Source organism: Pyrenophora tritici-repentis, chromosome 2 (assembly GCF_003171515.1).
Source record: "Pyrenophora tritici-repentis strain M4 chromosome 2, whole genome shotgun sequence".
In the NCBI taxonomy this organism is placed as follows: domain Eukaryota; kingdom Fungi; phylum Ascomycota; class Dothideomycetes; order Pleosporales; family Pleosporaceae; genus Pyrenophora; species Pyrenophora tritici-repentis.
Window position 1 is genome coordinate 2,730,567 of NC_089391.1, and position 27,694 is coordinate 2,758,260.

A 27,694-nucleotide genomic window follows, 5' to 3' on the forward strand; every position below is an offset into this window, starting at 1 on the left:
TCGTCTTTTCCGCGATTGGTCGGCCCACGTTGCATGCATCTCGGGCGCCCATCCATGGATGGTGTCGAATTACTGCATCATCTTGAACTAAGCATGACTGCTACAAAGCCACTCCGGTACAGAGGCCTGGCAACGTGGTGCTGGCTTCGTTTTTGTAGTCCAAGCCTTTCTCCGACGTTCCAGAATGGCATACCATGACCGGCTCCGAGCGGGCACTCCCTGACACACGTCCTGCTTTTTGGCACAAGTACATAACAAATTTAGCTTTCCCGCCCGCCGAAGAATGCTAGGAAGGACCCGCTAAGCTTTCATAAGATAGTCCATGATCAGCGTCATCGGCCCATGGCAATCTAGAAACGGCATTACTCGCCACATTCGACGATATACCACTTCCATATCACTTGTTCTCTACCTTTCCTTGACTCCGCTGTCCAATTATCTTTCCCTTGCTGGGCTCTGGTCATCTTTTCGCCTCCAGAGTATCAGTTCAGGCCCTGTCGCTCCACAAACTACCCTGTCAACCACAGCCTGCTTCTCGACCACCAATCAGGCCGGGGTAGACTTACTGCGACCAGCGGCGACTGAGGCAGAGAACTCGCGAAAACCCTCGTGCGGCTTTCCCGTTCCTGCCAGACCAACCAGTGGGCTCTTGCTCATAACCCTGGCTCCTAACATCTGCCGCACGCCCTCATTGCGGTCCCTGCCGTTGCGCCGTCAGACCTCATAAGGCGTTGCAAGTTCGCTTCTGTCGTCTGAGTGGTCGTGTAATTCTGACCATCGTCTTCGTTCCGCCTTAAGCGAGCTCATTCTCCAGGTGATACATCATCCCAAGTCGTTCACCTTCCCTTAAGCGGTTTCATCTACTGTCCGTGTCCTTTTTTTACATGCGATCACCTCACAGCCTCCCTTTTCTATTGGCATGATTTGATCGTCATCTCTCCTAGCAAACGACCTACCTTCGGTACCTTTCGTTTCCGGCTTGCCACATTTCGTCCAGGATACCTTGACATACAATTAGGTATGTTGCACTCTTCTATCTGTGCGCGTTGGGAAACTATCGGGCCTTTACACATTCGTTTTTCTAGTCTTCGCTTTATCAAGTCTAACATGGACTAACATGGCATTCTTTTGGGTCCAGCAGTGGGTGCCTCTTCCTGTCGTTTACCACCGTCAAATGGGCGACCTACCTCCTGGCCCTCGGCCTCAAGCCATGGACCACGCGACATCTACTTTTGCTCCAGCAGCTCTCAAATCCCCAGACAGCAATGCTCCCTTCTACTCTCAGCTCAGCGCCTTACCACAGGGCCAGCTTCGACCCGACTTCCGCTCCCCCGCACATCCGAACGGGCATTATCAGTCCCAAGACCATGGTGCGTCTTCCTTGAATATGGGCGCAATGGCCGGTGCATTACCTGAGTTTGGTGCCGACGACGATGCTTCACTCAATCAGCAAAACGTCCCACGGTCACTATCTGGCGCATCGACATCTGCGGTAGCATATCAGCTGGGCCAGAATCTACAGATGTCTTCGCATCCTTCGTACGGGCCCGGTTTCGCTGTAGGTATGCACCAGCAGCCGTTCATGCCTCAACATGGCTCGCAATACGGTGCTTATCCCTCTTTCGCACCGAACCAGCCCCGCCTAGCTGGAGCAACACCAATGCAAGCACCATACCAGAACTACCAACAGGCGTCACAGTACATGTACTACCCGACACCTTACGCACCTCAGGGACAGTACAACCATGGATACGCCGTACAAGCTTCACACGGCCAGCCGATGTATGGAAGAAGAGCGAGCTTGACGAACACTGGTATGCAAAGACAGATTGCTGATTACTCGCACATGGACGGAAACTTCCCAGGCGCCCGCATGGCTCATGGAAACTTCTCAGGGGATCCAGCACCTTACAATGCGCAATTCGCACCGACTCCTGGTAAGTGAAGAGTCAGTCAGCATTCGAACACTTCCAATGCGATACAGATGCACAGCCACTAATTGTACTGTTAGGTATGCCTCGTCCAGGCCCTGTCAGTTCAATCCCCCGTGGGCCACCGCGCAAGCCCAAGCAGTCCGGACATGCACTCTGGGTTGGAAACCTTCCTCCTGGTACTACCGTTGTTGCTCTGAAAGACCACTTCTCCCGCGATGCCACAAAAGAAATCGAGAGCTTGTTTCTCATCTCAAAGAGCAACTGTGCTTTTGTCAACTATCGCACTGAGGCGTCATGCACAGCTGCAATGCATAGATTCCACGACTCGCGCTTCAATGGCGTGCGCCTGGTCTGCCGTCTCCGACGCAGCTCTGCACCGGCATCTGGTGTACCCACGGCGCCTTCAGCTATGATAGGCCAGCAGAAGAATGCTTCTCGGCCAGCGACACCAACGCAAGACGGCGCTGCTGACGATCTTTCTGGAGGCGCCGTAGAGTCCCCGTCACACAAGAGCACGGAAGAACCTAAAACATCTGGTGACCCTGCTAGCAAGTACTTTATTGTCAAAAGTCTCACCCTGCAGGACTTGGAGCTCAGTGTTCGAAACGGCATATGGGCTACACAGTCCCACAACGAAGATGTTCTCAACAAGGCATTCCGAGTGAGTAATGATCAACTACATATATGACGTCTGTCTGACATGATACAGTCTGCAGAGAATGTCTATCTCATCTTCTCCGCGAATAAGTCGGGCGAATACTTCGGCTACGCCCGCATGGCGTCACCGATTCTTGAAGATGGTGCCCTCATCATAAGCTCGGTGCCAAAGCCCGAAACCAATATTGACGCGCCTGACGTGCCCAAATCCATCGCAACGCCCGCGACAGAATGGGCACCCCGAGGAAGGATTATTGACGACTCCGCGCGTGGCACCATCTTTTGGGAGGCAGAACTCTCCGACGCCGAAGAAGGAGACGAAGAAGAGGCTGTCACAAAAACAGACAAAGACGAAGCTTCCCAGCAGGTCGATGGGGAGTCCCCAGCCGTCGCGCAAAGCTGGGGCAAGCCATTCAAGATTGAGTGGGTCTCAACGAACCGCCTGCCCTTCTACCGCACAAGGGGCCTTCGCAATCCGTGGAACGCCAACCGCGAAGTCAAGATTGCTAGGGATGGCACTGAGCTTGAACCTAGCGTTGGAGAGCGTTTGGTGCAGATGTTCCACCGAGGCCCTTCTGCCGCCACTGTTGCTGCACCAGTAATGCCCGGTGGGCCGGTCGGCATGATCCCTCAGATGCGATCTTTCTAGCGTCGTGGATTACACGAGTCGGGGGCTTTGTCAGCACATCACGTTGTACACGCACGGTAGATTGTCGCTATGACTGGTAAAATGGGGAATGAGATGGTTAAGATGTATTTGTTTTGAATACGGTGTGAGCCTTGTCTAGTGTGCCTGCCGGGTAGGGGCGCTAGATGAAAAACCGTGGATGGGTCACATTAGTTTTTTGTCATCTTTTTTGTTTTCCTCTTTGGATAGAGAGGGCGAAGATGCGACGATGAGATGATCTGTAATGGGCAAGGGATGGGCATTCATGATGGGACGACGCATTGGGATAAGTGTACATGTGGAATCGAGTATCTCTACTCTTCTCTGCCTGTTCCCCTCGCAATGGTTGTTTTGCTACTTTAGTCGGGAGGTCTTTGTCTTTCACGAAGATTATTGTTATCTTTTCTTTGCTTTGTTTACGTCCGCTCAAATGTACCATATTTTCTTCTCTCGTCCCGAGCCTCACAACCAAAGCCGAGACCCTACTGCTGCACCAGCCCCTAAACATTGAAGCACCTCACGCCTTCTTTTCCCCTGTCCCACGTGTAACCCACCCAATTTCCACAACGTCTTCTTCTCAACATTGACCGCGTTACTTTTGCAACTGACCGGACGGGCTGATCGGCGTCGCACAAAGATTAACGACATCGTGCCTCTCGAAGCCTGCAGCAAGCCTTTCCTTATATCGCATGATGCAGCAAAGCGCGTTTAGTCTAACCCTAGTCCCACATCGCTGTGTGTCACTCACCGGCCCGGCATCTGCCAGAGGGAAGGAAGGAAAGGAAGGAGGGAAAGCGGGTACAACACAACATTTACCATCTCCGAACTTGTGCTCGCCTCGGCCATGCGAACCGCGACCAATCATCCGGGCCCGGAGCAAACTGCGACCAAAGACGCCCGGATGGCGAAATTTCCCACATGTGGAGCAAAGCACTGGAAAATGTGTGTGAATGTTGAAAAATGCCATGAAAACCGCTACTGTTGGACGTCTACGCTATGCTGATTGAGGGAAGTCGTTTGTGTGGTCCATGTAAGTATGTGTGCATATGGCATGGATCAGGGGCATCGGATCTGATCAGCGGATGTTGTTGTTGCTCTTTTTTCTTCTCCTAACCGCTGGCCTCATTTTCAAACTTTTTCTCTGGTCGTTGCTTGCGCGGGACACAAACACGTGTCTCATGAGGCACGGCAGACACATACACGTGTTTACTGTTAGGCCCCCATAACGCGCTTTTCCTACACTATCTACACTATTCCTTTTTTTCTTGTCCGGGCTGGGTATGGCAACGTCGACTCTTTTTTTTCTGTCCTTTACTTTCCACGTGTCCATCTTGAATCCAAGGTTTCATCTCCACCCCAGCCCGGTCTGCGGCATGCCGAACATATGTGCCGTGAGTTGCAAGTGCTGCAGCAGAAAAGAATGAAGAGATCCCGAGGTATGTCGGGCGGTCTATCGGAGCAGCTGAGATGTATTGCGTCACAAGTTGGGTGACCATGTCAAATCCGTGCAGCCCAATAGTCTAGAGAAGACATGTTGCTTGCTGTCCTCTTCCCTCGCTATCTCCTTCCTTATTAAGCAGTAAACCACTCTCCCCTCCTTACCCCCGAGTCACATGCCCTATGGGAAAATGTAGTAAACTACAACACTAAGATCCAATAATTCTAGAACCCCCAAGCTTCTCTCCACTCGATTATCAATCCCCAGATTACAACAGAAAAAAATAAATCTAGAACGCTCCAGAAATCACCCCTCTCCCAACCCATGCTCTCTCTATCCATCTCCCGACGGAGACCGCGCAATATATCGCATCACATGCCAACCCATGCATCCCAAAAGTCCCATCTGCAAGCATTCGCCAAATCATGCACTTCCTGCACATTTGTCCATGAGGGACTGTGCGCCCATGGATGCGTAAATTACAAAATGGTCATGCGCGCCCCCCGGACCGGCCTGTTCCGCGAGTCGCGACTTACGACTCACGACTCACGACTCACGGTAATTAGTGTGAGCCGGTGTGGCGGTGCGGATTGCGGTTGCTGCGCGCCAGGGATCCTGGGCAATACGTAGACAACGACAAGGAAACTTGAAGCGCACACGCACAAATCGCTTGTCATGAGTAATGGCATGCGAATGGGGCTTTAGTAGATTACCCTATGCTGATGGGGGTTTGCTTGATGCGTTTTTGCGGGAGACGCGTGTTGCGGTGGGGTAATGGAGTTTTGAGGCGGTGAAGCGGGTGGGCGTGCGACCATTGCGTGCTGTTACGGTGGGCGAGGATATGGTAGGCAGTGGAAAGGATAGGTTAGGGATGGAGACACGTGGTTCGGTTGCTTCACTCTCTACCTCTGGGTACGGTACCCGTGAAAACATATTTTTTTTCTCCCCATTCTCTTAATGCCCGAATATTGGTGCCGAGAATGTGCCGGGCGTTTGTGTGTAAGTACCGGTATGATGGCGGTGACGGGGAAGGTGTACCCGTGGGTGGATGTTGAGTTGGGAAGCTTCAGCTCGCTGGGCTGGGCTAGGGTTGGCTGTGTGAACTAAAATGTGGCTATACAATTTTTGACGTAAGTTATAGATGAGCTGAACACTCCTTGACATGCTTGACATGGGCCCGTTCTCCGACCGAATTTGTTCGTGCTGAGCTGGATGATATGACTAAAGAGTATACGGGACTTTCCATGCGACTTGGTCTGGCCTGCATGGTAAGCTTAAACTACAGCTGGGGCTTTGGCGGGAGAAATTCCCCCATTTCAGCAGATAACTCTCTTAGGATGCCGCTGCATTGCGTGGATGCATCAGGAATGATGCTTTCGTGGCCTTTTGTCTTGGTCTTCGTCTTTCTTCGTCTTTCTTCGTCTTTCTTCGTCTTTCTTCGTCTTTCTTCGTCTTTCTTCGTCTTTCTTCGTCTTTCTTCGTCTTTCTTCGTCTTTCTTCGTCTTTCTTCGTCGACATTCCAGCGTGGAACGGTCTAGATCTGGAGGTCGCTCTCGTAAGACGGCCCAGACGTAGTAGCGTAAGACACAGCTCGGCCACTTTGAATGATCCGAGACCTCCTTGTAGCATTCCCACGAGAGTTCCCCGCTCACGAAACGGCTTACCCAATCACAGTGATACGATAGAGCAAGGACCTGAATGAACAGAAAGAAGAAGTGTATTATAGCCTCCACATGCTAAATCTTCAATGCCCTCAACCCCTTTACATCTACCGTTACAACCTGGTCGATATGCCCTGCACTCTGCCCAAACGAGAACTCATACAACCCTGTATCTACCACCCACATGCCCGCATCCTCATCGAACCACGCAAAGTCTGTGTCCCGATAGCACATCTCTACTGTTCCCTGCGCCCCTTGGCTTACGAAGACTTTCTTGAAAGCCACTAGCGTCTTTACTGGATGTTTAACCAGATCCTTCTGTTTCTTCCCGGCATACAATTGCACTACCACAGCTCCATCAATAGCTCCTGTATTCTTCACCTCGACCTTGGCCACAAAGGAGCCGGGTGACCGCTGTTCAACGCTCGCACTGCTCAACGCAAAAGAAGTATATGAGAGACCGAAGCCAAAGGGGAAGTGTACAATATCAGCATCAAGACGGTCATAATGTCTGTATCCCACAAAAATACCTTCCTCGTACCGTACAGTGAGCTGTCCTGTTTTCTCGTCGCGGATACCAGGAAAGTTCCCATGCGCAGGCGCGTCTTCGATGCGGCGGGGCCAGGAAATCGGTAGACGACCGGAAGGGTTCACGGCGCCGGAAATCACGTCCGCGATGGCGTTGCCGGCTTCTTGTCCTGGGAACCAAGCTTGTATCAGGGCAGAGACCTTGTTGATCCAGGGCAAGTTGATGGCCACACCAGTGGAGTTAACTACTATGGTGTGCGGGTTGGCGGACGCAACTCTCTCGACAAGTTTGTCCTGCGATCCCTCTCGAGGCAGATTGAAACTGACTTGGTCCTGGCCTTCGGTTTCCCAGGGGGGCGTGTGGCCTGTGAAGACAATGGCGATATCGCATTCTTTTGCGATTGCGGCTGCTTCGGCCGCGAGGTCCCTGTCGTGCTCGTCTTCGTACATGAAGCCTAGTCTGAAGCCCGGTAGGTCTGCAAGTATGCTTCCATCGTTGTCGGGCTGTGGCTTGGAGATGATCTGGATCTTGTATTGCGTGCCTGCGGTAAAGGAAACCTGGAATTCTTTCTCGGGATTGCCGCCGAATAGGAAGCCCATGTAATCCGGCGAGTTTCCCGTTTGCTCAAAGACGAGTTTGCCATCGATACGCACGGCAGTGGGTCCTATGCCTGAGCATCCTAGGTAGTGCGAGCCAGACTTGCTGGGTGTAAAAGTAGTCGTGAAATGGACGTTGCAATCCCTAGCCTCTGCGTCGACTAGCGCGCTGAAGGCAGCTTCCTTAACGCCGTTGGCTGTCTTGATAGGCTTCAACGTGTTACCCTTGTTGAAAAGCTCCATTGTCCAGCCGCCTTTGCCTGTGACATCATTGCAGCCTTCCGATAGCGGTGGGAGGAGGCGGTATGTCGCTGCTCCCTTTGCGAACTTGAACTCGACATCATCACCGTACGCGGATTTGAGACCTTCTTCAGGAGTGATGCGGTAGTGAGCATTCAGCGACGCACTTCCACCGCCATGGATGAGAGCCTCCTTTGCGAACCCAAACAGACCAATCTTCTTTCCTTTAACATTGTCCTTCCTTAGTGGCAAAATGCCGTCATTCTTGAGCAAAGTAATGCCCTGTCCTGCAACACTACGGATGAGCTTGCAATGCTTGGGGTCGACGATGGACTGCTCTGGTGGAATCTCCGGATTTTCAAACGCACCAACCTGCTCAATCAGGTTCAAGACGTTCCTTGCCCTCTCGGTGATGGTCGCCTCGGTCACATCACCCTTCTTCACAGCCTCTTTGATGTCATCAATCTTCCGCCATCTCGTTGGTCCCGGCATCTCTAGGTCTAGTCCGGCGTTCAGTGAGTCAGCGGTGGAGTTTACACCACCCCAATCGCTCATAACCAGGCCGCTAAACCCCCATTCGCCTCGTAGGACTCGCTGGAGGAGGAAGGAGTTGGAGTCCGCATGCGTTCCGTTGATCTTATTGTACGACGTCATCACAGCGAGAGGTTTTGCCTCTTTGACGGTAATCTCAAAAGGCTTCATGTAGATTTCCCGCAGTGCACGCTCCGATACGATTTCATTAACGCTCATACGGTCTGTCTCCTGCTCGTTGGCTGCAAAGTGCTTAATGGTTGCCGCGATTCCCTTGTCTTGCAGCCCTTTGACAACATTGGCGGCCATCTTGCCGGCAAGATAAGGATCTTCGGAGAAGGACTCAAAGTTTCGGCCACCAAGGGGATGTCTGTGATTGCACATTGTGGGTGCGAGACTGGACTGATTTAGCTATGCCACTCATGTGCCTGGAACGATCTACGCACATCACCTTTGCACCCTTGGTCTTGGTCTCCTCTGCCAGAGCATGACCTATGCGCATGGCGTTTGTCGGATCCCATGTTGCAGCCGAGCATACTGCAGCGGGGAAACATGCTGCTCTTGTCCCTCCTGTGAATACTTCGCCACGCGCGCCGTTGGGCCCATCGCTCGTCTGTGGGGTTTCAATCAGATTGCTCCACGATAGGCGTAGCCAGCTTTCATACCTTGATACTAGGGATACCCTTCTCCGGAATCGGCGTCGTCGCCCAAAAGTCGTTCCCAGAAAGCAGCGAGATCTTCTCTTCCAGCGTCAAAGACTGAAGAACGTTTTCAACCCTCGATCCCATGGTTGCGGTTGTGCAACGAAATAGCAACCCACGTAAGCACTGCCCAAATCGGCTTTTGACGACTCCTTTGATTCAAGGATCTGTAACTGGAGAGGAAAACAAACGATGAATCGTAAAGATGGACGGTCAGCGCTCTCATTCTTCTACCCACAGGCGCACCTACCTGTTACTATATGTAGCACCCGCACCGCCCATCCGGCCCCTTCGCGCTTCTCCAACAGCCAAGCAGCAAGGTGGCCGTCTCTCCGGAAAAACTGCCACGATGTCTCTATGGTCCTTTCATCGCACGAAGGCTGATGTGGATCATGAACCGGCAAGATGATTCGCCCACACGGAGCTGCACAGAGTTGCCGTCGTGCCTACCCCCGCGAGCCGAAGTTTTGCCGCACGAAACCTACCTACTTTGTCTACAAGTGCGACGCACGTCAGACATCTAAAGCCGAAGATCAGCCTTTGCCGGTGTCGGCTGTCACGCGTAACCGGGTTGAATGCGGAAGCTCTAGGCGGTAAGCCGTGGGGTATGAAATACGAGTTGGAATACGGTCGGAGAACCTGGGGACCAAAATAAGGTTACATTTGGAGAAAGTTTTTCATTCTCTGTCTTCTTGTCGTTGCTGGTGGTGGAGAGGAAGGATCAATGTCTTGTTCGGACGTGGCACACTTCCACTTCCGAGGCTCAGAAACGGACCGTGGGACCCACGTTTGTGGCTTGGCTGGAGGGTTCAAGCAAGCTACCTTTTCAAACCACACGTCATGTTTGTGATATCTGCAGACTAAAATTTCACGTCCTGTATATCACACATTGAATATATTCTAGCATCTGACACTTTTTCAAAAGTTGAATAACTCGTCATCGTCTTCCGTTTCGTTGTACTACCTGCGCAATGGCTGCTCCATCCAAAAATTCGGACACACTGTCCACGCTCAGCCGGCGACATCCGCTGCAGCGGTTTGACTCACCATCCAAGGGATTATCGGGGGCGTTGCATGTGAGTATCTATACGTAGCCTTGGCAGGGGTATATATTGTTTTTGCTAAGGCAGATGGCTTCCGCAACCTTCCTGGACTACACCTGAGTCCTATTGGCCCGTCAAAGGGTGTGAAGGATCATATGGCGACCACTTATTAGCATATAGAAATCGAGGATGTATAACAGAACCATTGACTGACCAAGCCCATTCCCCCAGGTTGCCGGACTGCTCAGTTTCTACTTGACCTTCAAATTGTACGCCCTCCCCCACTCACAGACTCCGCAACAATCAATCGGATCGGCATGATTGATTCCTATCTAGGTTAAAGGCTGCCTAATGAAGTAATTCTTTAACCTATATAGGAATCAATCATGTCAATCGATTGATTGTTGCGGAGTCTGCCCACTCACAATCTCGTCCAAGAAGAAGAGAACAAAAACTGATATCCACACAGTCTATCAGACAACCCAAATCACTTTGTACGTCGCCCTTTGATGAAATACTCCACACATACCCCAAACCATCCCCATCCTAATCCACGCAGAACTCCTCATTCGGATGGCACCTCCAATTCCTCACCATAATCGGCCTCTCCATCTCCACTTTGACATTCATCTTCGGCCTCTTTGCCGACCTAACCTCAACCGCCCTCTCCGCTTCTCCAGATCACCCTTCCTCACCACCCGCCGCGGAGCTCTCGGATCAACTATTCCGCATCAAGAACTACCTGGCATTAGTCGCGGCACCTATTGAAATCACGATCTCACTGCTGTACTGGACGCTCAAGGTGATTGATGGAAACCTGCTTGTTACGCCTGACCTCCCCCTCCCACCAGTCATCTATGACCTCGGCTTTCACCTTGTCCCCGCTGTGGTTCTGACTCTGGATTACCTCCTCCTCTCCCCGCCGTGGCCCTCCACGCCTATGAACGGGTCTGCGCCGCTGATTACGCTCACTATATCTACTGTTATCGCGTTTACGTATTGGATCTGGATTGAGATCTGCTTTTCTCAGAACGGCTTTTACCCTTACCCCATCTTCGCGCTGCTTACCACCAACCAGCGCATCGGATTGTTCGTTGTGAGTGGCGTCATTATGTGGGTTGTGGGAGGCTTGTTGCGAGTGGTATATGCCAGGGTAAACGGGTACGAGAGTGTGGAGCAGTTGGAAAAGGTGAGGCGGAACAAGGTTATGGGAGGGAGTGGGAAGTGGGAGTAAGAGATTCTCAGCAAAGAAAGAAAAGGGGAGAAGAAACGAGTAAGAAATGTATTGCACGCCGAAAGAATTTATGGTCTACAACATAAATGAATATAGATATAGAATGGAATGCCATGAGCAGGTGGAGACGAGCACGGCATCATCGTTCTATAGAATCTGCCATGGAAGACAGCACACTCGATTTTCTACCACGACTTGTATATTAAGATGCAGGTAGGAACAGCAGCCACTATTGTACATACCTGCCAGCTTTTCACCAGCAACCCATGCTTGCGAAGAAACTGAACAGTAGGGGGCAGCGTAAAAATGTGAGAAGAACATGCCTGGATATCTGTCCAGCGATCCCGATAGCGCGCCTCTCTTGGTAATCCATATCAAAATATCATCTTGCATTAGCCATAAGTCATATCGCGTGGATTTTGCAGGAACCGAGCACCAAAACAACATAGGAAAAGAACTCGCAGACATACGTCCGTGAATGAAGCGAGGGTGGATCAGTTGGATATATGATGCGAAACGCTAACGCCGCACGATAAGTGTCGCATGAAAGAGTTCAAGAGTAGGTCGACATGATATGGTAAGCACTCAGCTTGTAGATGGCGAAGGCGGGGCAGTGATTGTACGTTGGTCATCGTCATCTTGATCGTTTTGTTGGTATACACTAGCTTCATTGTACAAGTGGCTATTGTACTGAAAGCCGTGGTGTTCAGGGCCCAGTCCATAACTGTAATTGGGGTACTGGTAGGCAGTGTTTTGATGGCCGTGAAAGTTGCCATAGGCTGTCGGATTAAAGGAAGGGAGGACGTTCTCCTTGTTCTCGTACGGGAATGTATCATTGAACGGCTTGTAAGATGTGAATGCAGGTGTGGGGGATGGCGAAGGCTGGCGAGTAAAACCAGATGTGAGGTAGGTCATGCCATTAGGCTGCGAAAATGGGGTGTCTTCGTCGTCTTGAAAGACGTTGAAGCGCTTCCGCTTCGAGACACGGCTGCTGTGAGTATGGTCGTAGCTAGAACGGCTACGATCTTCGTCGTATTGGTTGCGACTCAGGAATGGAAACACAGGTCGGGTTGACTGTCTTGTACGGCGGGTTGTGTTAGTATCGAGATTGGCGAGGGCAGGGCGTCTGCGAACAGGTAGAGGGCTTTCAGCTTTGATATCAATGTCATCATCATCGTCAGACTCGGAGCAAGAGATTCTTCGCTGTCGTTTGAAAGAACCAAGTGGAGTGAAGATGAGCTCAGTGGCCTCGACCTCTAGGGAATTGAGTTCGAGTTGCTCGACAACAGAACTATCCTTCTTCTGGTTCCTCTTGCGCCGCATTTCTGGTGTGGCGGAGTCAAATATATCCATACCGGGCCAGTATACGCCTTTGAGTTTGGTCGACTCGCTGACTGCCATTGGATCCGCCAAATCGGCAGGCTCATCCTCGATGGCGCATGACGCAGCTGGGTATCGGTATGTCCGCCGCCGCTCGCTCGGGTCAGAATACTCACTGGATGTGTCATAGTCCTGATTCGTATAGCTGTGAGAGCTGGCACGCGATTCGGTAGACCAGTATTGCATGTGGGGCGCAAATGTATTGCGATTACGGAGGACCGGACCGGTAGGCTGCGGTGTCGGGGAGAGAGATTGCTCCATCTTGATCATCGGATGCTGCTGCTCAGATAGACGCGGGTCTAGGAGGTTGCCTACCGCGGCGCGACGGATAGGACGTGGTACGGGGGCCTCTATCCTGGGAGCAGGAGCGGGAGCAGGCCGGGCTGCAGCGGGCGAGGTTAGCCACAGTGTCATATGCGGTCAGGTACGGATCAAGGCTGTACCAGCGGGTCTTGCGCGGGTGCGGCGCTTGTCCTTTTGATTCATCCGTTCCGACATGAGCTCTTCGACGGCCCACTCGGCATACCATTGGTCATATGTCTCAATGAGCCGACGGGATGCTTCCTCGTTTGTCGAGCGGACCTTGACCTTGTAGTAGTTGGACAAGTGACCCTTGCTGGCAATGTGTGTGAGCAGATGTGAGACATCGCTGAAGTTTGGCTTCTTGGGGCAAATGTTGCAGTGAAGCGGTATGTTGGCCATGCCGCAGGCCTGGAGGCTGCAATGGATGCGAGTGAAGCTGCAGCGTGGAGCACGGCGTTTGTAAGGAGCGGAAGTGGAACAAGCACAAGTGCAGCGCAATGGTGAAAGAAAAGAGCGTTGCGAAAGGAGCGGGCGAATGAGGAAGAAGGTGAAGCGGCGGTGGAGACGTGCTCATAAGAGATCTGATGCAGAGATGGCTGCCAGGCACCGCGGTAGCTCCTAGCCCATTGTCTGAGCGGAGAAATGCAAAGCAGGAGAGATGCAGACACTGGTAATAGGGAGATGGAGGAAGGTGCTGCGTCAGCAAAGCAGGAAGAGGTTTTGTCGGTGGTCATCTAGCAGGCAGAGCACGTGGGAAGCTCGGCACTGACAAAAGAGGCAGCCACGCTCACTTTTCTCCCACTTTGTGTCTCGACGTCTATGAGGCAGGCGGGAGGTATTAGATAGTGGGAGACAAAGTATGTACTGTTAGAGCTACGACCTCGGGACAGAGCAAAGGATATGGTGTCATGAGGCATATCACAGGATATCCACATACACGAATTCATGTGTCGAAGAGTGAAGCATCAGATATGGAAGAAACTGGCAGCAAAGGAAATACTGCACACTTGTTCTACACATGAGGCCATTACTTACCAAGGCATCTACGAGTGACGGATCGAGGCATGCAGCTGGCCCATGGTCAGTGTGAGTATAAGGGGAGGGCGGTGGTCACATACTATACGGGGTCTACTTCTTCGAGGCCTGGGTATTTGAGAAGACTGAGCCCAGCAATACCAAAGACGGTATGGAAGACGTCTACCATGTCACCTGGCCGGTCTGCAAGGCCACCTAATTCCGGATCCTGCCACCGTTAGAAAGCGAGCGTGGTGAACATGTCAAGCTACCCACCTGGCATTGCAGAATGAAGGACGTCAACTTTTCACCGTCTATCCAGTGCAGCCTGTTCAGCATGGCCATGCTGCTCATGACCCACCAGCTGTAACATACGTCTTCCTTCTTCTCTGGCCGGCCGTTCAAGCCCCCGTTCTTGAGTTGACGTTCGCTTAACCAGGCGCCCAGTTTTTCTTGGTTGACCAAATCAAGCCTCCCCGCGATGGTCAGAGCGGCGAGGCATGTAAACACCTGACCCGAGTGTGATTCAGCGCCCGGGCTCGTGCCGTAGCCGCCGTCAAAGTTGGCACAGGCGTGGACGTACTGAGCCGCCTTTTCTACGTCAACCAACTCGAGCAGGCCCATAAGCGACAGGGCGTTCAGGGCGCCGTACAGAAAGCGCGTGTCTTGCTCTCCCCACTCGTCGCCCGCAAAGGTGCCGGTTTCAGAGTGCTGCAAGGATGCGATGACTGCATCTATGAGAACCAGGGCCACAAGGGCGATCCAGGTGATGATGACTTACAGTTTCCGATCTTCTGCCGTCCACCAGGGACACGGTCCTCCAGGTCGGCAAAGGCGTCGAGAGTAGCGAGTATCTGGACGGCGCTAACGGTATACAGCATGTGAGCGTCATGTCCGGGAGCAGCGCCGAAGCCGCCATTTTCGTGTAAACACGAGAAGAGGAAATTGAGTACTTGACTGCGCGGGAGGGCGTCGGGGCGGCCAAGCAGGTGCAAGGCGGTTAGGCCCCAATAAAGGCCGTTGAGGCGCAAGTGTTCGGTGAGCCAGTACTCGAGCTCGTCTTTGCGCTGCAGCGGGTCAGCGCGGGATTTGATTTGATTGTCGACCGTGGACATTGGACATTGACCACGCTCGCTGGGGTTGCGCGGCCATGGTCGGCTTTGGGAGTACGCACAGTGTCAAGGCTCTGGATGTAGGCGACGTGCCTGTCGACAGTGAGGTGCATTTCGGCGGGCATGTTGGCCGCACCAGCACCAGCACCAGCACCCGCCCGCCCCGGACCAGAAACAAGAGACATGTCAGGTTGGAGAAGTGGTGGTAGTGGTGGTGGTGGGAGGGTCTACTAACTAGTGCATTGATGTCTGGCATGCAAGCTGCACTACTACGGATATGCTACCGGTACATGCTACAACCTGTGCTGCACGCCGCATCTGGACGTCTGCACTTGGCTTGGGCCGGGGCGAGGCCGGGCCTGACGCAACGCCTGAGGGAGCCCAGCTCATCTGAAACGCGGCTTGGCATGTCACGGCGACTGTGGCCGGGATAGGTGTTGTCCTGATGTAGCAGCTGGTCTTGTTTTGCCGCGACAAGCCCATAGTGCAGAGCCCTCGTTGCAGAACTGGGTGCTACATGCTACAGCGGGCACCGGCTCCCATGGCGACAGCGGGCGTTGGGGTAGTGCACCTGTCGCCCGTTGCGAGCCCTCACCGCCAGACGTCGACTACAGACCGCTGTGGACACCCGTTTGCGCACCATAGCGCTCCATAGCGTCTTACGCCGCCCAACTGGGAATGGGCCCAAGGGCATTATTTAGCAGCGTCGCGCCCTCTCCCTCGTACCTGGGGCCGTGCGCATGCGACGTCGTTGCCGCCGCTTGCCCATCTTTTGCTGTCTTTGCGTCGCCTTTGCTTTGCCTGCTCGAGCCTCGTTGCAGCTGCAGGAGAGGAATCAAGAACAGTCAGTGTCAGAGAGAGGGAGCATCGACCACACACACTCCCACACACTCCCACATACAGCTGCCATCTGCCCTCTTACAACGGCCGCCTAGGCCTGCTGTAGTAGTAGCTCAGGAACACACACCACACACACCACACACACACACACACACACACACACGCCCAAGAAAGCTGAACCCTTTTCTGCGCCCCCCTTTAGCGACGTGCCCTTTCCGTGTCTTTGTCGTCTGCCTGTCTGTCTGTCTGTCCATCCGTCTGTCTCCCTGTGCTGCGTGTGGGTAAGTGATGCTTGCTGCGTGTCCACCTCCCTTTGTTTCCACTCGTGCCCGCTCCCATGGCGTGCAACCCTCGCCATAGCGCCGGCCCCTTTGACGTTCCGCAACGCTTGCTGACTGTATCCCAGACGCTGCATGCCCGCCTTAGCCTCCTCGCCGCCATCGACGTCGACGCCCTTTACCAAGCAAAACATCGAGCAGCGCCCAGCAGTTGAAGGCGTCGGGAAGCGAGTTGGGATCGCAGCAAGCGGAAGATTGCAAAACAACGACACATCTGTCACGCGCTCGGCATCAGCCGTCGTCCCGGGTTCCTGCAGGGAAGCCACGCCCTGCTGCCGGTGATATAGACTCGACACCTCGCAGCCGACGCATCGAGGTCCGCCTGCAGAGAGCGCTGGCCAGGGCACACAACACCTCACCCCAGGCACAGAGCACCTCTTGCTGAGTGCGTACTACCCCGCGCGCAAAAGATGCCCAATCTCAACCCTCCCTCTTCCCGCCTTTACACAGGCACCGAGCAGAGCCTCTTTGCCTCGAACCCCCCTCCTTAGTCTTGCTGTCATGATTGTTGAACGCGCCGCTGACCAGCCATGGGCAAACACAGGCTTGTTGACCGCGCAACCGCAACCGCAACCGCCCATGTGCCGCATCCGCTAAATCCGCCGTTACCACCACCACCACCACCACCACCAACACAAACACAGGCTCCTCCTTTACACGCGCCGCATCGTCTCTTTGCACATTCGCTGCATTGTCCGCACCTCGGCGCGCTTCTCTCCCACGCCCTCTGCGAGGTATTTGCGCCCTCAGCAACAGTTGGATGCGGGATACAGTCAGCCGCTGCTTTTTGAAAGAGCTCCACTAAGCCACCCATAGCCCTGGGATCCGCCCCGCAAGAGACTAAGGAAGATGCCCAAGTCGTCGACGTTGTCGCTAGCCATGAGGGGCAAGACCAAAGACAGCGGTAGCGCCAGCACCCCCATGAGCCCAAAGAGCCCACGTTCACCCGACATGCCTGAGGACCAGGACTTTGCGACACCCAATGCCGCGTTTCACAACATGCCACAGTCGCCCGCCTCGCCCAAGCCTCGCAAAGACTCCAAAAGCATCTTTGCCAACTTCTCCGCTAACAAGTCGTCCTCGCGCCTGAACAGCCAGGGGAACTCTGCACGCCAAAATTCCGAACAACCCACGCCTAGCCTGTACTCGAATGGCCGCGGCGGTGCCTCAACACCAGACCTCGGCCGTCCTGTGCGCACTCCCAACTCCGACGGTATGGTCCTACCAACCCAAACAACCATGGTTTCGCTAACGAGAACAGACAACCGCTCAGAAGTTGTACGCCTAGACCAGCGCACAGGTTCAGGCCTGTCAAACGACTCATCCGACCCCCACCCAGACTCCTCCAAACGCACCACAATCAAACCAAAGAAGCAGGGCCTCTTGCCAAGGTCGAAATCTATCAAAGAAGGCGAGGCCGCAGGGTCCCGTACCAAGCTCAACAAGGCTCCCCCGGGGCAGCTATCCCCCGACATTGCAGCCTCGTGGGCCACGAATGGCGAGGGGAATGGGATGCCTATGAAGTCGGCACCAATGGACAAAGGTCAGTCATGGCGCCATGCGGGCAAGGGCAGGCTTCGAACTCACTCAGCAGACCGTCAGGATGGGTCGAAGCAAATTCCACGCGACGACGACCAGAGAAGGGACAAAGCTGAACAAATATCCCTAGCCTCCAACTCGTACAATTCCTACAACGAAAGTAAAGGACACAATTTCATTTCGAAGCTCGGTTCAGGGGCTCGCAACATGGGAGAGAAAATGGATTCTGCACGCAAGGGCGTGTTTGGAAAACTGGGACGAAGCTCAAGCAACCACGAGAGCCAAACGCCGGTAACGAACGAGCCATATGTTTGCAAGATTATACATAAGCCCTTGATCGAGCAAACAAGATTGACGCGAATATCAACGCGCTTGGAGCAGTCACGCGACAAGACGGAATTTTGGATGCCGGCTCTACCATGGCGGTGCATTGAGTAGGTGATGCTGCCAACCAAAACGTATACACGTGCTAACCACTTATATAGCTACTTGAACATGCGGGGTTGTGAAGAAGAAGGATTATATCGCGTTCCAGGTTCCGCCCAACAAGTACGGTACTACGAACGCAAGTTTGACGAGGGTATGGTTACCTCGGACTTTTGTGCTGCCACATACTAACAGAAACCCAGACCGAGATATCGACTTGATCAGCGACCCGAACCTCAACGATCCCAATGTCATCGGTTCACTATTCAAGAACTGGCTACGGCAACTACCAGATGAAATCTTCCCCAAACAAATACAAGCAGCGATCCAACAACAATGTCAGGGCGCCAAAACGACACCACAAATGCTCAAGGATGAGCTATCAAAATTGCCCCCATTTAACTATTATCTTTTATTCGCAATCACCTGCCACATCAGCTTGTTGCACTCGTGCTCCGAGTTCAACAAGATGAACTACAACAACTTGTGCATCTGTTTCCAACCCGCAATCAAGATTGACGCTTTTTGTTTCCAGTTCCTTATCCTGGATTGGCGAAACTGTTGGCAGGGCTGCTGGACCGAGAAGGATTTTCTAACGGATGAGATCAATTTTCTCAATGCCGTGGAAAGCGAGCATCTACAGCAGCAACACATGCAGCAGCAGCAGCAGCAGCAACAACAGCAACAACAGCAGCAGCAGCCGACACCTTCTCGAGGTGGTCCACTTCAAAACTCTACCAAGAACAAGGCGCATTCATCACCACACGTTGGGAAGCCTTCTACGACACGAAGTCATTCGACTGACCATATCAAACCATCAACACGAGGACTCTCATCTGACAGGAGTGGACGCGCCACGCCCCCAAATCCTTCGCTGGTTTTGTCGGAACCTTCAAGTAATCCTATTTTACGCATGCGCGGTGGCTACAGCGAGCGTACAAGTTCGCCTGAACGGATGATTTCATCTTCAGATAGCAAAGAAGGTAGTGGTGGCGGACCAAAACGGCTCGCTCCACGTGCACCGCCGTCTGTAAACACTGAGACGTCCTCGATTGACTACGACGAAAATGCTACACCAACGCAGGCACAGCATAGTCGTGGGCCATCGGAATCGACGCAATTTCGATTGGACCTCCGCGATCCCCCCGGGTCACCTTTCAATATCAAGTTTTGAGCGGCTGTTTGAGCAGGGACCGCATATTAATCCATCAGTGCATGTACGAGGCGACGATGCAAGGGGTAGTTGGATTTGACTGGTTGATTTTGGCATCTTCGCTTCGTCGTGTGTGGGCTGCCACGGGTCGCGATACCCGTCTTGTGATCAGTCTTCACTCGTGGCAGCAGCAATTGCCCGATATTTGTTTAGTAGCCAGCGCTGGAGTTTGGGCTGCATATCCATTAGCTGCTTATTCTTACATTATGTTGCACATGGGTTTTGGAAGCCATAGGTCTTGAAGAAGATGGCATTCGTGGTGGGCATCTGAGCGACTTGACTTGTACCATATAGATGAATGCGGTGTCTGATGGCAGATGCCAGACGGCAGGTGGCAGGTGGCAGAAATGAGCGTTTTCGATGGGATTTCAAGTTTCACTTCCAGCAAATGTGTTCAACAAATTCCCCGTACCAACTGGATGCAGTTGGGAAGTTTGCCCAGACCCCGCGCTATTGGATTGCTGCATGTCAGGAACGGGGCGGGCTGGGGTTGCCCATGGTCGACTATGTGGAGCTTGGGGCAATGACGTTTCCCGCGGGTTGCGCTTGCGGCTCATGTAGTTCGCGACCGCCCACCGCCGATCGCACACGTCGCCCGTCGCCAGGCGCTGCTTCCTCCAACACACCACGAGGGCAATTGACCCTCAGAAGCTCTTGCGCACTCTGTCAGCGGTCTGTTGATTATAAAACATCGCTCGAGCCTGTTTTTCCTCCATTCTTCCTCCAGCATCCTCCACAACGCTCTCTCTCTCACAACCAGCATCTTCAGAGTCAGCAATACCACTTTTACCTCTACTCAGATATCCTAGCACAACACATTCCCATTTTTTTTTACTACCAGTCCAATCATCAAATTCACAATGGCCGTAGCACTACCACACCACTCCAAGTCGTCCTCGCCGCGCAAGGTCGTCTACCTGCTGCCACTAACCGACTATGGCTGCCCAGACGTGGCCGGCACCTACATCTACATGCCCCCGCCCACCGACCCAGCATACTCAATCTGCTTCCAGATCCAGGGTACCAGCTCGATATGTCGCGAGGGCAGTCTTTGGGTGAACATTCCCGCCAAAGGCAAGAAGTTTGAGCGCAGCAACTACCGCGAGTACAAGTACGTTGCAACTCCTACCCACCTGGGTGACTGGCACCTACAGTAGCTTTTGTATACTTGGGTTTCAAAAATTCCATGTCACCCAGGAGTACCAACCCTCAATCTGCTCTTCATCGCTGACACATGCCGAAGACTGCAGCCAAACTTCACGGGCTTGTGCGAGATTGAGATCCCGATATACGAAGCCAATGCCTTCTCCTTTTATACAACCTATTCGCCGCTGCCCCAGTGGTCCTTCACAGACGTTGCCTCGCCGAAGCCCACGCGGACAGACACATACTACATTGACGTATGTCCAAGCCTCCGGCTGAAGGGCGAGCACTTGCCGGTCGAGGCTGTCTGCATCTTCTCCACCTTGTCCAAGTTCATGGGCAACTACCCCACCGACTGGGATAATCACCTTCGCGGTATCGGCCAGCGTGGTTACAACATGGTGCATTTCACACCGCTTATGATGCGGGGTTCTTCAAACTCGCCGTACAGCATATATGACCAGCTGAAGTTCGACGATGCTATCTTCAAGAATGGCGAGCAGGACATCGCCGACATGGTCCAGAAGATGCACAGCGAGTTCAATCTGCTGGCCATGACCGATGTTGTCTGGAACCACACGGCCAACAACAGCCCATGGCTCGAGGAACATCCCGAAGCGGGCTACAATGTCGACACTGCTCCCCACCTCCGACCAGCTTTCGAGCTCGATACGGCACTACTGCAGTTTGGCCAAGAGCTTGGCGAGCGCGGCCTACCCACAACCTTCAACAATGAAGCGGACCTCCTGAAGGTCATGCAAGGCATCAAGGCACACGTCCTTAGCAAGGTCAAGCTATGGGAATTCTACGTCCTCGACGTTGAACGAGACACAAAAGCCACCATGGAGGCTTGGATATCTGGCCAAGTCAACTTCGTTGATGGCAGCTTTAGTGAAGCAGGTCTTCGCGGGCTCGATGCTGTCAAGGACTGGCCGTTGAAGCAAAAGGCAGACTGGCTGGTTGAGCATGCTCTGCGCGGCGGTGACCGCATGGGCGAACGATTCCGCCGCACAATGGACCCAAACATCAGTGCTAGCCTTCTCTGTGCTCTCTTCGGCCGCTTCGATACTCGCACCAGCGACAAACCAGATGAGCGTGCAGCTCAAGGTACAATGACTGCCATCTTCAACGAGGTCAACCTTCCGTTTTACCGCGAGTATGACGGAGACCAATCAGAGATTCTTGAACAGCTCTTCAACCGCATCAAGTATGTGCGGATAGATGCCCACGGTCCTAAGCTTGGAGAGGTCAACGACGCAAACCCACTCATCGAGACCTACTTCACACGGCTGCCGCTCAATGACACCACAAAGAAGCACAACCCAGAGGCTCTCGCGTTGGTAAACAATGGTTGGGTCTGGGCTGCGGATGCTATGCGGGATAACGCCGGACCCAAGTCTCGCGCTTACCTGAGGCGAGAGGTCATTGTCTGGGGCGACTGCGTCAAGCTTCGCTACGGAAATGGCCCAGAGGATAATCCCTTCCTCTGGGAACACATGGCCAAGTACACGCGGCTGATGGCCAAGTACTTCCAAGGCTTCCGAATCGACAACTGCCATTCCACTCCTATACATCTCGCAGAATACATGCTGGACCAAGCACGAAGCGTCAACTCAAACATAATGGTTTGTGCCGAACTCTTCACTGGCTCAGAAGAGATGGACTACAAGTTTTGCATGAAGCTCGGCATCTGTGCGCTCATTCGAGAGGCCATGCAGTCGTGGAGCACCCAAGAGATGAGCAGGCTTGTTCACCGTCACGGTGGTGTTCCTATCGGCAGCTTTGAAACTGATGAGGTCATGAACGCAGCTCAGGCAACCGATGGAGCAGACCAAACTAAACCAATCATCAAGAAGATCAAGCGCAGTCCTGTCCATGCGCTTTTCATGGACTGTACACACGACAACGAAACACCAGCTCAGAAGCGGGATGCTCGCGACACTCTTCCAAGTGCTGCCCTTGTTGCCATGTGCGACTGCGCAACTGGCAGCGTTTTCGGATTCGATGAAGTTTACCCAGAGCTGATTGAGCTTGTGCACGAGAAGCGACTTTACTCCTCGGCCAACTCCACTGGCGGCCCGATCAAACCACAGGCTGGAGAGGGCGGAATTGGTGGTATCCGCAAGATCATCAATGAGATCCATGTGAAGATGGGCAAGGAGGAGTACAATGAGACGTACATCCACCACGACAACGAGTACATCACAGTCCACCGCGTCAACCCTCACACCAGGAAGGGATACTTCCTCATCGCCCATACCGCATTCCCTGGTTACGGTAACGGTAACGGAGGCTTCGGAAAGACCAACCTCCCGGGTACCCAGGCAAAGCTCATCGGCGCTTGGAACTTGGAGGTCGATGATAGCCCAGAGACGAAAGCCCGTATCATCGGCGACAAGACGACCTTGCGCGGTTTGCCCAGCAAAACGAACAATCTCCAGGGTGTGAACATCGAGTCATCTGGTGACGATACCACCATCACTATCCCTGACAAGTTTCCCCCCGGCAGTATCGCGCTATTCGAAACCTGGGTGCCGAGTGCTGAGCACGCCGATGGTCTCGACAAATTTGTTACCAGCGGTGGGCGTGCGGCTTTCAGCGGTGTCAACCTGACCGATCTGAACTATATCCTGTATAGATGTGAAGAAGAAGAGAGGGACGCTACCGATCACAAGGACGGAACCTACAACATCCCCGGCCACGGCAACCTTGTATACGCTGGTCTGCAAGGCTGGTGGAGTGTACTCCGCGACATTGTCAACGACAACAACCTTGGACACCCACTCTGCAACCATCTCCGTGAGGGTCAATGGGCACTCGATTACTGTCTTGGCCGTCTTGAGCACATCTCGCAGAAGGAGAAGTACGCCAACATCAAGGGTCCTGCCAAGTGGCTCAAGTCCAAGTTCGATGCCATCCGCAAGGTCCCTAGCTACATGCTTCCGCGATACTTTGCTCTAGTCATCCAGACTGCGTACAACGCCGCAGTTGATCGAGCAATTGAGTTGATGGGTGAGAACGTCCGCGAGGGCAACCAGTTCCTGAAGAGTCTGGCACTTGTAAGCTGTCAAGTTACGGGTTACATGAACAGCGCCTCGCTGTGGCCAGAAAAGAGTGTTCCCAGCATGGCTGCCGGTCTTCCTCACTTTGCATACGATTGGGCGCGATGCTGGGGTCGTGACATCACCATCTCAGCCCGCGGTCTCTACATGGGAACCGGCAGGTATGCTGATGCCAAGGAGCACATCTTTGCCTTTGCCAGTGTTCTCAAGCATGGCATGGTTCCTAATCTTCTTGGTGGCGGCAAAAACCCGCGCTACAACTCTCGCGACTCGGTCTGGTGGTTCCTCCAGAACATTCAAGACTACACCAAGATTGTACCAAACGGCATGGAGCTCCTGAAGGAACAGGTCAAGCGACGGTTCCTCCCCTACGATGACACTTGGTTCGCCCATACCGACAAGCAGGCCTACTCCAAGTCTTCTTCGATCGAAGACGTCATCCAGGAGGCCCTCCAGCGACATGCTTCCGGCATAGAATTTCGCGAGTACGATGCGGGCCCGAACATCGACAGCCAAATGAAATCAGAAGGCTTCAACATCAAGATCTGGACTGACTGGGAGACTGGTCTAATCTTTGGAGGCAACCAGTGGAACTGCGGTACATGGATGGACAAGATGGGTGAAAGTGAGAAGGCGGGCAGCAAGGGCGTTCCTGGAACACCGCGAGACGGTGCCCCGGTCGAGATCATCGGCATGCTCTACAGCACAGTACGCTGGTGCGCCAACATGTACGAAGCTGGCCAGTTCAAGTATGAAGGTGTAACACTCGATGACGGCAAGAAGACGGTCACATACAAGGAGTGGGCCGATTTGATCAAAGCCAACTTCGAGCGATGCTTCTATGTTCCCCGGTCTGCCGAGGAAGACAGCAAGTACGATGTCAACTCGGCTATTGTCAACCGCCGGGGCATTTACAAGGATTTGTACCGCTCAGGCAAAGAGTACGAGGACTACCAGCTGAGGCCCAACTTCCCTGTTACCATGACGGTTGCGCCAGACCTCTTCGAACCAGAACATGCTCTGTACGCTCTGCAGATGGCCGACAGGGTCCTGCTCGGACCTCAGGGCATGAAGACCCTGGATCCCTCCGACCTCAACTACCGCGGGTACTACATCAACAGCGAAGACTCGACCGACTTCCATACCTCAAAGGGCCGCAACTACCACCAAGGACCAGAATGGGTGTGGCCCACGGGCTTCTTCCTCCGAGCCCTACTCAAGTTCGATCTCCAGCGCCGCAAGACCCCCGAAGAGCGCATCGAGAGCTACCAACAAGTCACTCGTCGTCTCGCTGGTTGCATGAAGGCGATTCAAGAGTCTCCTTGGGCTGGCCTCACGGAGTTGACCAACAAGGACGGTGCCTTCTGTGGCGACTCATGCCCAACGCAGAGTTGGAGTGCTAGCTGCATTATCGACTTGTTCCAGGATGCGCGCGAGTACGAGATGGAAGGTTCGGGTACCGGGGCCAGCAAGAAGGAGTCCTCATCATAGACTGGTGTGCTTGGCGAAAACGTAAAGTTTCTGTTGCCTAAGCTGGAGACAAAGCGTTTGTGACTGGGATTGTTCGTTCAGGCATGGGGTGGTGTGGAGTAGTAGAGTGACTAGACTGTTGTAGATACCTAGAACTGACGATAAATTCGACCATGATACATTCTTCATTCAAACCTTCTTACCCAGCTTGATCATCCGTCTCACTGTCCGCGATGATATGTGCAGTACATCAGCCACTTGAATATGACCGTTTTTCTCATGCAGATAGGTCCGGGAGTTTCCCTGTGTACAATCACCGTACTTGTAAATCATAGCACGATGATCGGCCAGGTAAACTTGTTAATTCTAAATACCCGGTGCAGGTTCAAAGTATGTTCCTCTGCTTTCGCGTATCACCCAGCTATCTCATCATCATCAGCTTCACGCAACGAGCTTCAGCGCATAGAGGTAGCAGATAGGCTGAATACATGTGTGTTATGGATGTGACGGAGGAGCGGTAGGGTATGATGGACAGCATGGATACGTGTACTGTAGGTTCATTTGGAGATAAGTACCGCTAGGTGGACAGTAAGGAGTAAGGGAAGCTATGTAGATGTATGGACTTCGCGGTAGTTTGAGGTAAGACGAGGGAGAGGTTTTTGCGGAGGAGGTAGGTGGTCCAGTGGACGGGCGGTGTCAACAACTAGGTGTTTGTAGGATAGGTATATGTAGGGGTGTACTTCTTGCAAGTCAGTGGTCTATAATATACGTGTAACTTTGTGGTCTTGCTGGGGGAGTCCACTTAGGTAGTCAGCGACACGCATCGAGTGTGCAACAAAAGGTGGGAAGGTGTCCAACTAGTTGTTTGATTGTTCATGTATAGCAAATGTACATGAACACGCCTTCTCCCCCAAGACAATACACATGAACAACATGCCGTTTCACTCGACAAGTAAAAAGATGAGTGGGAGAGAAGAGAGTCCCCATAATTTAGGATCGTCTGCATCAGTATATCGAAAAGGGGTGCTACTCCATCTACAACTACGGTCCAGCCTATCACTCAACCTGCCACCACATTGAGATCCCCAGCGCTTAAACAGCTTGCGCAACCGGGAAAAGAAGACAATGGACGTAAAACGGTCACTATAGCGCACTTGATGGCTTCAAGCACGGCACACATTGCTCACCCACACACCCACGGCGATAACTCGCCGGCGACCGAGTGTCCAGGAAGGTTTATCGTGCCACCCACATGGCATCATCTCATCACTTCAAGCGCAAAGAGGCGCCTTAACTGGATGACTGCATAGATAGCGGCTGGCGACGATGTGCGCGGTTGGCGTTAGTGTTCGTGTCGCTATCCACTTTCGGCTTCTCACGCTTATGCATGTCATGCGATAAAATGTGATTCGGCTAGTGTGGTAGTGGGTAGTGGTAGATGGTAGTGGTAGATGGTAGCTTACACGGAATACGGTGCTAGAAGGATCGTCGATACGGCAGTTTCGTCATCCGAGCATCCTGGGAAGCGCGGGACGGACCTGCCAAAAAGACAGAAAGATAGCTGTGGAGGGAAGATCAGGCGATCCGTGGTTGCCTAGCTAATTGTTGGCTACTACTGCTGCTCCTGGTCTTTACTAAATGGCGTTATCGTGTCCGTGTTCTAGAGAGACAGGGTCATTCCTGGGATGTTTTGAGCAATATGTCGTATTGATGATTAGATATCCACGCGCCTGTTAGAGCGTGCTCGTCGAGAGTAGTTAGTTTATATTGAAGCACGGTAGACTGTTGTTCTTGGGGCGTTGCTGGTTGGTCGGTTGGCCTGTTAGCCAAAACCCTCGCGCCTCTAGCTGTCTATTCAAAGCTAGACGGTACGGTTGGCGGGCATCTTTACCTTTTGCTCATGCATGTCATGCTGTGGTAGCACACAATACGTACCAGGGGTCTTTCCTCCTCTCCTCCTCTCCCCCTCGCTCCCCCGCCCAGCCCCAGGCCAAATGATCGTTATGATTTGTTTTGGCGATGATCTAGCGCGTGATGATCTCGTCAGGTTTTCCCCTTCTGAGCAAAAAAGGGGTCTAGGTTGCGCCATTGACCCTTTGACTATGGCAAAGCAAGCCGCATGCCTGTCAAAATATGCACGACATCTTGTGCGCGACACACGGATACGTTCTGAGCTAAGACGTTAGGGCTGTTGGCCACTTTGTGGGCCTTGTTTTCTTGAGTTAACCCGCGTGCTTGCGCCTGGATCTACGAGGTTTTGAGGCTATGTGAGTGGCGGCGCGTGATAGCGGTTCCAGTCAGGTCTTGGGAGAGGCTAACCCGGCAAACGGGGACGAAGAAATGAAAGTATTGGAATGCTCAGTAGTCTCTCCCAAATTACCTCTTTGGGAGGTTGTCTTGACTGTCTCATTCGGCGAGTCAGGCAGTGGCCGTTAACATGTAACCCCAGTCTAAAAGGGCTTATCATCCCCACAAGGTGTTTGTTCTTCGTGCTACGGCGCTGTGGCTGCATCCATCAGCTGGGGCCTACACGGCAATGTTTGAGTCAAAACAACCGAATTGCGAATCACATGCCCTTACGCCTGTCTCCCACGAGCCACTCTGAGGTCTCAGGGACGACGTT

The 27,694-nt window shown here is 53.1% G+C and overlaps 8 protein-coding genes across 8 annotated transcripts; 5 read left to right on the forward strand and 3 right to left on the reverse strand.

The window, feature by feature from the left end:
• Positions 1-1,210: 1,210 nt before the first annotated feature.
• On the forward strand, positions 1,211-3,240 carry PtrM4_064960 (YT521-B splicing factor; the record flags this gene model as incomplete). Its single annotated transcript, XM_001933204.2, has 3 exons — positions 1,211-1,937; positions 2,012-2,595; positions 2,644-3,240. 3 exons carry the CDS (start codon positions 1,211-1,213, stop codon positions 3,238-3,240), a joined length of 1,908 nt encoding a protein of 635 aa, XP_001933239.2.
• Positions 3,241-6,432: 3,192 nt separating this feature from the next.
• Positions 6,433-9,041, reverse strand: PtrM4_064970 (BglX, Beta-glucosidase-related glycosidase; the record flags this gene model as incomplete). Its single annotated transcript, XM_001933205.2, has 3 exons — positions 6,433-8,650; positions 8,700-8,866; positions 8,919-9,041. 3 exons carry the CDS (start codon positions 9,039-9,041, stop codon positions 6,433-6,435), a joined length of 2,508 nt encoding a protein of 835 aa, XP_001933240.2.
• An 884-nt stretch (positions 9,042-9,925) lies between these two features.
• PtrM4_064980 (Far-17a-AIG1 domain containing protein) lies at positions 9,926-11,231 on the forward strand (the record flags this gene model as incomplete). Its single annotated transcript, XM_001933206.1, has 2 exons — positions 9,926-10,030; positions 10,557-11,231. 2 exons carry the CDS (start codon positions 9,926-9,928, stop codon positions 11,229-11,231), a joined length of 780 nt encoding a protein of 259 aa, XP_001933241.1.
• A 585-nt stretch (positions 11,232-11,816) lies between these two features.
• On the reverse strand, positions 11,817-13,313 carry PtrM4_064990 (uncharacterized protein; the record flags this gene model as incomplete). Its single annotated transcript, XM_001933207.1, has 2 exons — positions 11,817-12,994; positions 13,055-13,313. 2 exons carry the CDS (start codon positions 13,311-13,313, stop codon positions 11,817-11,819), a joined length of 1,437 nt encoding a protein of 478 aa, XP_001933242.1.
• A 628-nt stretch (positions 13,314-13,941) lies between these two features.
• On the reverse strand, positions 13,942-15,165 carry PtrM4_065000 (CAL1, Prenyltransferase, beta subunit; the record flags this gene model as incomplete). Its single annotated transcript, XM_066105679.1, has 5 exons — positions 13,942-13,984; positions 14,033-14,157; positions 14,205-14,656; positions 14,710-14,995; positions 15,049-15,165. The coding sequence occupies 5 exons, from the start codon at positions 15,163-15,165 to the stop codon at positions 13,942-13,944; spliced, it is 1,023 nt and encodes a 340-aa protein (XP_065964306.1).
• Positions 15,166-16,719: 1,554 nt separating this feature from the next.
• PtrM4_065010 (uncharacterized protein) lies at positions 16,720-16,815 on the forward strand (the record flags this gene model as incomplete). The annotated part of the gene is made up of 1 exon (XM_066105680.1): positions 16,720-16,815. The coding sequence occupies one exon, from the start codon at positions 16,720-16,722 to the stop codon at positions 16,813-16,815; it is 96 nt and encodes a 31-aa protein (XP_065964307.1).
• A 282-nt stretch (positions 16,816-17,097) lies between these two features.
• Positions 17,098-19,357, forward strand: PtrM4_065020 (uncharacterized protein; the record flags this gene model as incomplete). Its single annotated transcript, XM_066105681.1, has 5 exons — positions 17,098-17,431; positions 17,480-18,191; positions 18,243-18,337; positions 18,387-18,669; positions 19,027-19,357. The coding sequence occupies 5 exons, from the start codon at positions 17,098-17,100 to the stop codon at positions 19,355-19,357; spliced, it is 1,755 nt and encodes a 584-aa protein (XP_065964308.1).
• An 899-nt stretch (positions 19,358-20,256) lies between these two features.
• Positions 20,257-25,092, forward strand: PtrM4_065030 (GDB1, Glycogen debranching enzyme; the record flags this gene model as incomplete). The annotated part of the gene is made up of 2 exons (XM_001933210.2): positions 20,257-20,507; positions 20,640-25,092. The coding sequence occupies 2 exons, from the start codon at positions 20,257-20,259 to the stop codon at positions 25,090-25,092; spliced, it is 4,704 nt and encodes a 1,567-aa protein (XP_001933245.1).
• Between the last annotated feature and the right edge of the window lie 2,602 nt (positions 25,093-27,694).